The sequence below is a fragment of the Ciona robusta genome, chromosome 4, assembly GCF_009617815.1.
Source record: "Ciona robusta chromosome 4, ASM961781v2".
Taxonomy (NCBI): domain Eukaryota; kingdom Metazoa; phylum Chordata; class Ascidiacea; order Phlebobranchia; family Cionidae; genus Ciona; species Ciona robusta.
Genome location: NC_143238.1, coordinates 6783107 through 6794927, shown reverse-complemented (window position 1 = coordinate 6794927; position 11821 = coordinate 6783107). Strand labels below are relative to the sequence as shown.

The window sequence follows — 11821 nt, the reverse complement described above, 5'->3', positions numbered from 1 at the left end:
TGAAATAATACACCACAAATAAACTTCACATACCAGAACATGCTTAAAGCGTAATAAGTTGAGTTAAATAATAACTACCAGGTTGCGTGTAATAGGTAACGTAATAAAGTTCTCCAATGCTGTAGGATATAAACGAAATCTGATGTAGTCCCCGCTAAACTTTTTACAACATTTTTAATAAAATTTCTATGTTACCGGTTGCCACAGAAACTGGGGATTTCCCATTTACTACCACTTTTTTGTTTTTTTTACAATTTGAGTTTTTCTGAATATTTTTTGCGATGAATTTTAACTTTGAAGAAGAAGCAAATGAATTGGTGCGCCAAGCGATCGAAAGCGCGATCAAACAAGTTGTTTTCGAACAACGTCACGATTTAGTGAGTGGTGTTAATAATTATTCAGCCGCATTTTACGATACAGTATCACAAATAAACTAGCTACTATAACTCCTAACGTATTCGCCAATCATTCATATCACTACCATGTAGGCAGTATTCTAGTGTTTGTTACACACCATTAATCAGTAAAAATTAGAACCAATATATTTCATAAGAGCCGTTTTATTATTACTTTTACATTCTATCATTCACATACTTTTGTTAACGTAACTGAAGACAAAATAAAAATGATGTTTAATTTATTAATAGTCAAACATCTCAGCCAACTACAACGACAATGAAACACCAAAAACCGACAATATAACATGGGTGTCTTGCCAGAAGTTTAACCAAGATGAAGGGGTCGAAAATATTGAAAAGTTTGTGGCGGTAAGGTTTTGTGTTTATATCAAATGCCTCATTAACTTCAGAAGTAGGGATTCTAGTTCATCAATTTTAAATGTAACCTTGTTTTGAGATGCGAAACAATGTAAGGTTGCACTAATGTGTTACTTACGTTGTTTTTTACAAATACAACCTTACACAATGTGGTACATACATAGTAACATAATGTCAAAACACCATTAGTGCAACCTTAATATAAACTTACACCTTTACATATTTCACACCTTTAACGTAATAATATTCATAATAACAATTATAACACAATGTTCAATATAACACTCACACTTACCTTCAACCAACTCCCCCAGACATGGAAGCGAGACAGTGCCTGGTTGTATTGCATCGACTTCCTCAATGAAGAGGAACATGATTATGATCGAAGATTCAACTTCCGAGTGAGATGGAGCATTCCCACGAGGAGGAAACCGATCCCAAGAGCCACAGCATCAGTTTACTTCACTATCAAAGTCTCAAAGATTAAACCACAGGTGGAATATTTAAGTGTATTGTAAGCAGAGCATAGGACACTGGGTTCAAGACTCGATATTGTCTGGAAAACATCGGTGTTCTAACCTGTGTTGCAGGCAATCTTCCGTAAAAAGATTAATTAGAGAGAACAAGGATTAAAATGGCTAAAACACATATAAGGATTAACAAGGGCTAAAAGTATCCTATCTACACTCGCATGGTGAGGCAACGATAGTCGTTATAATACGGGTGTTCTGTTTTATACACGGTGTGGTTGCTTATGAGTTACCACAAATGTAGGTTGTTATATTTATTCAGTGCTGCTAGACCAGCCCCAATGATAAGATATTAATCTGTTATGTTTAAAAAGTTGTGCAAATATTTATATGTAAACCTTACAAAACCTATTTAAGATTATTTTCATCTTTAAAGAGTCTTCCAGTTGAAGTGTATTATGTGTTTGAAGGAAGCCGGCTTGTCCATAGGTAAGTGGAATATGATTGTTCATGTGTTACCATTTAATATAACTTGTCAACTATTTAACTGGTGTGGTGGGTTATAGGTTTCTGTAACATAGCGATACTGACTTTGACGTCATAGAACCAGCAATTAGCTTTGTTACATTATATAGTAGATTGGGGCCAAATTTTTTATGTTTTCAATCTCTTTTGTTGTTTTATCTGAACTTACCCCACAATAATACAAGTTGAATTATTATTTCACTATTAGGCCGGGGAATTCCCGCTTTAGAGAAGTTTGGCTGAAAAACGTGGTGTCGAGTAAAATCGAAGCAATGGAACAAGTTACTTTCTAGTCTTGTTTATTTAGAATAAGTTACTTTTGTTATTGCACTGTGTTCATTTATTCATGTTACTTATGCCTGTTTGTGGCATTAAAGATAAGCTAAAAGTAATGTGAATTATTCACAGTGAATGTAGATTAAGTTTACTGTATACGTCATGTTATATATATATTTTATGAGTTCCCAATTACTAACAGTTCAAACATCTATTTTGGGGCAGAATATATTTATAGTATTGTACGTACTGCTCAAATCACTGTTTTAATGATTAATAACAGTTTGTACATTTCTGGAATTTTTTTTTGTTTTATTCTCCAAGTTATAGTGGTTGGTCGTTTATATTCTTGTGTGTGGGAACTTGAGTGACTTATTTATGGTTGCCACTCCTATGCCCACAGTTGAGTTGCTGAAGATATTGCAGTGTGTGGATAAGCAGGCATGACTTTTGGTTGGTTTGGTTATTTATATCCTCGTGGGTGGGAACTTGAGTGACTTATCCATGGTTGCCACTCCCATGCCCACAGTTGAGTTGCTGAAGATATTGCAGTGTGTGGATAAGCAGACATGACTTTTGGTTGGTTTGGTCATTTATATCCTCGTGGGTGGGAACTTGAGTGACTTATCCATGGTTGCCACTCCCATGCCCACAGTCAGACTAAGTTCTAGCTTTTTATATTATCAATATAATGGGTTGGAGCTTAAGTTATTTAGCCTCAGCCTTTTACTTGGTTTGTTAGTTTTTTCGGTGCGAATCCAAAACAGTTTCTGAGGCCCTACAGCATGCTGTGTCCTAATACAGGAGTGCCAGCATAGATTTCTTCAAATGACAGCGAGGACAAAATATGGAAAGTGGCAACTTTATTGATCGTGCAAAACAAAGCATATGTTACAATGATCAGGTTTGAGGTGAAAGTTTTTGTGTTAGAAGAGAAAGTCGCACCGTAACTTAACATGGATTGGCAATTCAAAAGTGATCGATTGTTGTAAAAATGAAAAAAAGTAAAAAGTTGGCAATAAAAACATGCAAGGTGTATTTACAGTATGTAAGTACCATTCATTAAAAAGTGCTAAAATTTAATATTTACAAATTAAGCATGCAACGTGGTTAAAACAAAGACAAAGTATTTATAATAATTTAAGTTTGTGTGGCGAAACTGTGTAATAATCAATGATTCGTTTGTTTTCGACTTTTCCACCCGCCTTAGTTCCAGGTGGTGACGCTATTGAGCAATGTATTTATGTGAACGGACGGGCTCTCGAATATGTGAGACATCGAGTGTTCGCTTGATGTTTCTGAGTCGTTCATCAACATCTTGAGCTCCTGGAGTTGGTTCTTGATGCTCTCGTTGTGATTCTCCAACATCTTCATCTGTGTATCGATCCTCGAGGAGTGATGTTGCAAGATCTTTGCTTCGATCATTAAATCCGGGCCATTGCTCAATCTGGACGACACATGGGGTTGGTTTCCTGCATCATTATGTTGTTTGGCAACCGAGTAAGGTTTTGAATCATGGATCGCGACATTTACTTCCTTGATCCTCGGTGGGGAAGGCAGATCTGACCTGGATGCTTTAGAGCTGAAGATATCTTCCTGGTGAGTGAAGATGGTGGGACTTTTATCCTCAGTAAGAGCTCCACAATACTCGAGTATGCATTCCTGCTCTTCATCGAGAGGAGGTTGAACTCCTGTCTCATCATCCAGGTCTGCGAGAATCCTCGCGTACTCTTCGATCTTCTCGTGTGTCTCATTTGCTCCTCCATTTGTTTGATCATCACTCCCACCATCTATGACATCATTGGTGCCATCATCATTAGGGTCCTCCTTGTCATCAGTCTTCACCGGTAAATACCCGATCCGTTTGGCAGATCTTGATTTATTTCGGAGTTTATTTTTTAGGATCTTCGTAAAATCTCTGATGTTTTCAGTCGACGTAGTTGGCGTACAATATTCAACTATTGGGTAACAGAACTTATTATTCTTTGCCACCCTCCCAGAGAAGAAACAACTTTGGCAAATATCGTGTTTAAAATGTCGTAAACTGCGGTAACGGAAACCAACAATCGGGCACTCCCTGCAAACTGAACAACGAGCGGGATGACTCACATTCTCGGCTGATATAAGTCGATGTAATACCGGCAACCACACCAACGACTGCGGCTCCAACTTCATCCAGTCGATAAACTGAGCTGCATCAATCTCAGGTCTTCTTCCAACTAACTGAAAGCAGCTACACACACTAGCATGTGGGTTGCATCCACCAAATGCTTCTGATTCACCAAGTTGTTTTGGTATCAACATAAAATCTTTGATCAAGTCACCAAGTTTAACTCTGTCTGTAAATCCAGCCGGCATGCCTATCTGTTGAAACACATATTTGTATTTCTCTTCAATGGGGGAGTTACACATTGACGTTATTCCTGTAATGAATGATCTTGTACTTATGGTGCTGCTGCGTTTTGTGTCGTACACGTTAAGTAACCAGTTTAAACACATGTCAACACATAGAGGTACATTAACAAGGGTCTTGTGTTCACGCTCCAATGCATCATATATTGTTGTGAGACAAGTTATCATGTCCAGCACATTCACGTCATCTTTCACATGAGGATTATCAATACTTATATTCAACTTATGCTGTGTGAACGCGTCAACTGCTGTATCTAAGTTCAAAAGGTCAAGACAAAGAGCTTTTTGCAGTCGTTGCAATTTCATGGAGGTTCTGTACGCGGTGAAACGAACGTCATTTAAATCCAACATTGACTCCATGAGTTCGGCCATCTTTGGATGATCCCAACTTGTACTTTTGCTTTTATGGTTGATGTAATACGGAACTTTATTCTCTGCAACGGCTCTTTCCCACGCCCCTTCCACAGAAGAAGTTAAAAACAATTGAGAATTCGGCCCAAAATCTCTTGCTGCGTCGAGGAGTTGTTTTGTCCTCTCGCTGCAGTAAACCTGCATCACCTTCCATCTCATCTCTACCTCATCCATCTTCTTCTTTGTGTCCGGAGTAAACTGCATCTTCATTTCATGGAAATACAAGATGGCAGACTTCAGCTTCTCCATGTTCACTGCTATGGGGTCCATGTAATTCTTCTGAAACAGCTTCATATTCTTAATATGAACTTGCAAAGCCTCAATAGGGAGTTCTCCCACTCCAACCCAGTCTTCTTTTGTCCTCTCAATGTTCTGCAACATTAAATAACACTTGCGCAAAAGTAAGTTTAACTCTTCAACAGCGGGCAACAGTTTATTAATATGTAGTTTCAACTGAACACTTTTCTTCTGCGTTACTTTCCAAACTTCCCTTAGCTCAGAGGCAAGGGTAGAGATCCTTGCCAGTTGCATTGGCCTCACATACTTATCAGGGTATTCTGCTTGTTCTTGATGCTGAATAACAATGGCATCAACGGCTTTCAAGCTCCTGTCAATCACCGCACATTTAGCTTCAAGCTCACCATCCAATATTTCATGTTGCGATCGAAACTGTGTAAGGGCCTCAGCATCAGCCACACACTGCATCATAATTTTATTCGTGTCTTCATTTTTAACTTTTAGCCAATCAACCAAACCTTCTAATATCGAGGCTATGTCTTCCCATTGTTCCATCATAGATAAATAATTTGCTATTTAAACCAATTTATCTGTAAAATTATCAAGGGTTGGTTTTATACTTTATTCAACTTAGGTTAATATAACATGATGTAGAATCTTCTTTACACCTGAACTACCCTACTTATTCCAGAAGGAACACCACATTGAACGTGGTTACAAACTTACAAATACATTGTATATAAACCAAGTTCCTATACATTCACACAATTCGTTGTGTTTCTTTACCTTAACGTACAAATCATACATCTGTATTACTGCTTTATATATAAACATGTTGAAGAAATTAGCTTTTAAAATATATACGTAACGCTAAAACAGTTTATAACTTCTATCAGTAGACGTATTTACACAACACAACATATGTATATATACTGTATAAATGTATTTTGCAGCAATCGAAATTCTGTCAAATTAATTTACAAAATAGATAAAGGGGTTGTTGTGTTTCAGTGACAACTTGTTTGAATATTTAAAAAGCAACTGTGTTTTCTATGGGTTTGTAAAAATCGTGTAACAAACATGCCGTTAACGGACATATAACGAAAAAAGCTGACGAAGGTCTATACCCGAAAACAGTTGCAAACCAGTATATTCTTGGTATACATGTTTTTTCCTGTTAATTTAAAGGTAATTTTTTTACGCAGCCTTTTATGTGTTTCAATTTCTTGGAAACAAAGAACAGCAAAAACATTTTAACACGAACATCTAATTAATTTGAAGTAATAACCATGTCTTTACGCATGAAATGGTAGAAGCATCGAGCTACTGTATCACGGTGTCAGACCCTTTATAGTTTACTTTATTCAATCAGTGTTTGACATAATGCCTCTGCGTCTCTATGTGTTGTAAGTGAGTTCCACATTCCACGATCGGTGTTTAAACTTCCAGGGGGTCGCACACCAATCACCATATGACGTTTGCTCAGGTCGTTGACTGGATTCCCGGGATGAAAGCTCCCATAGTAACCTAATTGACCGGTGGATTGATAAACTTTTCCTTTCTGAAATTATAGATACGTGTTTTAAGGACTGTTGATTTGCTACTAATTCCCACTCGGTAATTTGTTCGAACAGGTAATTAAATATAGTAACACAAGTGTTAAAATTTAATTCACAGCAGCCGTTTAAACGTATATAACAGAATGAGTGTAACCGATTTTATCTTCACGTGGCGGAGCAACAACAGTTTTGTGCCCACTTACGAGTTACCACGTATTTAAATTAGTTGGTGGTTGTTCTTTTTGGTATTTTTAACTCTGAAAATCACCACGCACCAGTCAATATCGTACGCTGTCTTAAGACTAACATGCTATAGACACGCCCACTTACTGTCGCGTCGTAAACTAATCCAACCCAAACGTTAACGTAACCCTTATCAAAAATGAAGTTCCTTGTAACGTATTGATAGACCGAATCGTACATCTTCGCGTCTGTTATATCCACCAGTGTTGCATTCAAATCTCTACAAACTCCTAATGCTGCCGGATAGTCCAACGTGTGCGTTCCATGGAAGGTGGGAAGCCAAATGAATTAGTTTTTGTATCCGATGCCATTCCCTGTGCAATTATATGCTGAGTTGAATAAATGTAACTTATTTATCTTCGCGCGGCACAGGGCATTTATTGTGTTTTTATAACACGTGTGTAATTTTTTTATCGTCACATGGCGAGGCAACGACCGTCGTTAAAACCCAGTTGTTCTGTTTCATACACCACGTGCCCGCTTTAAATTATCGATAAGTGTATTGCCCAAGGACATCTTCGCCTACAATGTTAGCAGCGTCAAGCTTTAAACCTCCATTTTATACAGAGGCGCCAATAAATTGAATAATGCAATAAACTCACCAAGAAATAATGTCCATTTCACGGTAATAGGCGTATCCCAATTATTTACCCCATCTGTTCTGATCATTTCAGCAATGAATGAGTTTTCTCGAATTTCTTCGACGTTTAAAGTAAAGTTGTGGGGTAGGGATTGGTCGGTAGGTGTCACTGTTGCATACACATATGCGGGCAACGAACGAAAACAAATCATGTACGGAATCTGGATATTCGTTTTGTTACTTGTTGAGTAAGATTGCAAGGTAAAACTTCCTTTGTGAAGAGTTATCTCATCTGCAATAGGTATATTTGTAACATTGCTTCGAACCCGGTGTCCCATTTTACCCACATAGTGCTACCAGAAGTAATTATATAAAAAGTTGGGCTGAAATGTATCTATATATTATAGTAGGTTGGGTAACACGCATCTCTTTTATCGTCGCATTTGATTGTAAACAAAGAATATTTACAAAATTATAAAACGTTTCCCCGCGACTCTGACATAGTCTTTTTAACTGTTAAAAATCACGATTAGGAAATGTAGGATTCGATGCGCTAACTGTATCTATCTTACTCCACAGGACTATATGTATAAATATATAATATGTTAAGTAAAACCTACATAATTAACTTACTTGAAGCAGCAATATCCAAGAGAGACAAGATTAAGATCAATAGAATCATATCTACTTTAATTCAGTCGTTTACGTAGTTTACCAGCAAATTGGTTTATTAATTCATTTGATATTTTGTTACTGAATCAAGAATATATATATGCTTAATGTGTATATGTCATGTTGTATGCAGTCTGTATTTCATAATACTCTCTGTTCTATCATGGTAATTTAAACAACCTAAACTTTTAACACACATGCAGTACGTTATATATGCTCAAAAATAAGCAAAAACTTAGTAAAATAAATCGTTACTCCTGTAGCATGTCTACACAGATGGTATATTGTTGATTGTATTCTGATAGTTATAACGGTAACAAGCGTTAACTTCGTAGTGCCTTTGCTGTAAAATTTCTGCTTATTTTTGCACCCACGTGAAAGTGTTATTAGGTACAAAGTTTCTCCGTATTATACTTTGTACAGGTTAACTGTTAATCAAAGGCTTACTTACATATACAGCATGTTGTGTATAGTAAATTCATAGTTTATTACCATGCAATAAACATTGCAATTAAACGTTTGTGTTTTATCGATTTTACATTTTGCTTTATTATTTTTATTTTCATTGCTTTACTCCCTGGCGTGGTGGGCATATTGGCTGTGTAACACTGGTTTCACACTATTTTCCACTAAGTATTGAAAGTTTAATTGCGAAAATTCTCGGGTTCAAGCATTGCAAGTTAATATTTCCCATTTTTTTGTAGTTTGAATACTTATTAAATCACAAAAATTTCTGTAAACATTTGACATAGTGATTGTTAGAAGATTTTTTTATTAGTTGTGGCTTCTTTTCAACATACTTTAATATTAATTTTTGCCACTTTATCTAAATACGACTCTTTTTAAAGTCCGTACAGTTCATGGTATCTATGGCATAGTCTACGGCCCCCACTGAATAAATAGGATTTCTGGTTGGGTGAATGACTCTTTAGACACCCGATGTTGGTTTAATGTTTATGAGCTGATTGCAGGTGAGCTGCAGTTTACTTCGTGCGCTCGTGGGTGTCTAAAGCTACGTCCTAGTCTCGGTTATCTAGTAGTTGTCGTTTCCTAGTCTGGGTTATCTATAGGGTCTTGGCTGGCAAGAAATCACACGGTTCTGTACCCTCAGTTACAGTAACTGTATTTGTCTCTTTTATTCCTCGTTAGCTTGGTCTCCTTCGTTTGTTGACCAGATAACAAAAGGCAATTACACAACGGTATATATATCGGTCGGGAAATAGTTTGAGGGGAAAAAAGGAAATTCAGGTGTCAGACGAATCGGCGTGATAAATGGCGATAACGAGGTTATAATGAATAGGACACAATTGGGAACGTCAGCAGTCGGCACTAACTTGGTTAACGGCAGGGTGCATCCGCCGCGTTATGGGAAAGTTAGCGCGCGATGTCAAACATTTGGGTCAATACTGGGGACAAAGAATTTATGTGATGCAATACTACGGCGGGCCGCTACAACTCCGCGTTGGTCCGACCATAGATACCTTACATGGATAGTCAACTCTTTAATTGTTTTAATATGACGTCATATTTTTGTTTCGGTTCAGTGACTCTGTTTGTTTGTAAACACAAATTTGAGTTATACGCGCCGTATCTGTATCTGTATTGTTATATTTTTTGTTAAAATCTAGAATGGCTCCGTCAAATTGCTCCGTTCCTGGCTGCCTCATTAGTTACTTAAAATCTAAAAGTAGTGGAAATGATAGTGTCTCCTTATTTACGGTTCGACGTCCGGATCTGGCAAAAACTGCAGATGAACGTTCACATCGAGAGTCGCTGACGAATTTTTTGTTGTCAGTTCGAGATGTGAAAAAAGGAGATGTTATAAACCAAATGTTATTGAAAGAGACGTAAGTTTGCTTTTTTCGTTTACTTTTTATTTAACTGTATCTATTAAAAAGTTGAATTTTAGCGCAGCTATATGTGAGAGGCACTTTTCGACCAAGGATGTAGTAATGAAAGGTTCTAGAAAACAGCTGAAGCTTGGTGCTAAACCATACAAAAATTTGCCAAAGTCCACAGTTCGCAGTCACTCACCCAGGAAAGAACCAGCCATTAGACAAGCAGTTTTAAAAATCAGGCATCAGTGCATACAGGATTTGCAGAAGTCACAAATGAAATTGTCAGAGAACATTAAAGGTAGTTTTTCAATTGTAATTAATTTTAAATTGTCTTGGCCACTCACTCAGTGTGTTATTATTATTTTTAGATTTGTTGCTTTATGCTTATTTGTGTTTGCTAGTTATACAAATAGCACATTACGTAAAGTTTCACAAATTTACTCCAATGAGCATACTATTATTGCATTTTAGATTCATGGATATTTTATACCTGGCGGTCCAAGTTTATAGCCGAATTCAAAGAACCAGATTTTTTGTTGCCCCGTATCAGGTTAGTTACTGTTAGTCTGTTACTGATGATTTATATGTTCCATATGGTCTGAATAAAGAAGATGCTTAAAACATTTTTGAAAGAATATTTCTATATAATGTACTTTCAGAATTGAATTTAATGCTGATGCTGCAGTATCCTCGCTAGCCCTCTGTGGATGGACTGTCCCTACAACTAAGTTTAGTATTGGAAATGGACAATATGACACACTGTGCAGCTTACTCCGTGTTTTAATGTTTTCAAAGTAAGTGATTACACTTAGATTTTTGTTTTAGCATAGATGCGCTTTAATTTATTTTGGCGTGCAGATGGTTTGAAATTATTAACTGCAGCACAAGCTCTCCCATACGCGACTGCTCAGACACCAGGTTGAAATGGTTGGAGGAGATGTTTATCAACAAGTTGCTTGAGTGGAAGGTTTATTTTTTGTATAAAATATGTATTTTTTCCTCTATTTAAAAACTTCACTTTCAGAGTTATGTTGAATTAAATCACCCGGGAGAACATAAAAGATTATTGGCTAGACCAACACTAGAAGGATTACTGTTTACTACATGCAATTTCATTGGTTTATCTAAGAGATTGTTACAGCACCTTGATTATGTTTGTCTTCATTCCTTTAACCAAGACATTTTAGAAGCCTTTTTTGGAAATCTGGTAAGTTAAAAAACTTGGCAAAAGTGGAATAAATATCATTCATGAATAAGTGCTATGTAACAAATATTTTTATAGCGTCAGCTTGGAAGACGGTCCGAGAACCCTGATGCATCTCAAGCTGCGTATGGTATACAACACCTTACTGTACGCAAAGTCATCAAAAAGATTAAAGGCTCAAATGCAAGCACAACTTATGGGAAAAATAATGCTTGGACCAATGTCTGTGATGTGCCAATGCCAAAACGAAAAAGAAAATAAACTTTGCTCAAAATGTTATTTTTTATTTTGCAATAGCGTAAACTTAGCAAAAACATTGGATAGATAACTTCAAAAATAACTTTTTTGCAAAAGCATAACTCAGAGCTTTGACAAAAACTGTTACAGCATGTGTAAGAATATTCTCAACAGCATCACTATTGTCTGCCTCATTACTCACATGGTCTACTAAGTGTAAAAATGAGGAATCATTCAACACCTGATGCCGAAAGGCTGTGAAATCAATGCTGGCAGGACTCTTATTACACTCAATCGTCATTTTAGTGTAAATATGCTGTAGTAAAAACATGTAATTTTCAGATGGATACTCCAATTTAAAATCTTTTTCCAATAATTTAA

At 36.7% G+C, this 11821-nt stretch overlaps 4 protein-coding genes across 5 annotated transcripts; 2 read left to right on the top strand and 2 right to left on the bottom strand.

The window, feature by feature from the left end:
* The first annotated feature begins 217 nt into the window (after window positions 1-217).
* LOC149737175 (A-kinase anchor protein 14-like) lies at window positions 218-7224 on the top strand. The gene is made up of 5 exons (XM_089876037.1): window positions 218-377; window positions 648-767; window positions 1091-1270; window positions 1683-1735; window positions 1980-7224. The coding sequence occupies exons 1-5, from the start codon at window positions 282-284 to the stop codon at window positions 2062-2064; spliced, it is 534 nt and encodes a 177-aa protein (XP_089732163.1). The 5' UTR covers window positions 218-281; the 3' UTR covers window positions 2065-7224.
* On the bottom strand, window positions 2894-5665 carry LOC149737176 (dystrophin-like). The gene has a single exon (XM_089876004.1). The coding sequence runs from the start codon at window positions 5663-5665 to the stop codon at window positions 3254-3256; it is 2412 nt and encodes an 803-aa protein (XP_089732130.1). The 3' UTR covers window positions 2894-3253.
* On the bottom strand, window positions 6355-9117 carry LOC149737174 (uncharacterized). Of its 2 annotated transcripts, XR_016384857.1 has the most exons (4): window positions 8123-9117; window positions 7512-7781; window positions 6997-7223; window positions 6355-6668 (listed from the first exon to the last, which is right to left on the bottom strand). XR_016384857.1 is itself a non-coding variant. In XM_089876038.1 (3 exons), the coding sequence occupies exons 1-3, from the start codon at window positions 8169-8171 to the stop codon at window positions 6505-6507; spliced, it is 483 nt and encodes a 160-aa protein (XP_089732164.1). In that variant the 5' UTR covers window positions 8172-9117; the 3' UTR covers window positions 6355-6504. The 2 variants fall into 2 exon arrangements, 1 of the variants encoding a protein (XP_089732164.1); XM_089876038.1 differs by lacking the exon at window positions 6997-7223.
* A 996-nt stretch (window positions 9118-10113) lies between these two features.
* On the top strand, window positions 10114-11477 carry LOC149737173 (uncharacterized). Its single transcript, XM_089876032.1, has 6 exons — window positions 10114-10297; window positions 10471-10549; window positions 10659-10793; window positions 10858-10966; window positions 11024-11206; window positions 11282-11477. The coding sequence occupies exons 1-6, from the start codon at window positions 10114-10116 to the stop codon at window positions 11462-11464; spliced, it is 873 nt and encodes a 290-aa protein (XP_089732158.1). The 3' UTR covers window positions 11465-11477.
* The last annotated feature ends 344 nt before the right edge of the window (window positions 11478-11821 follow it).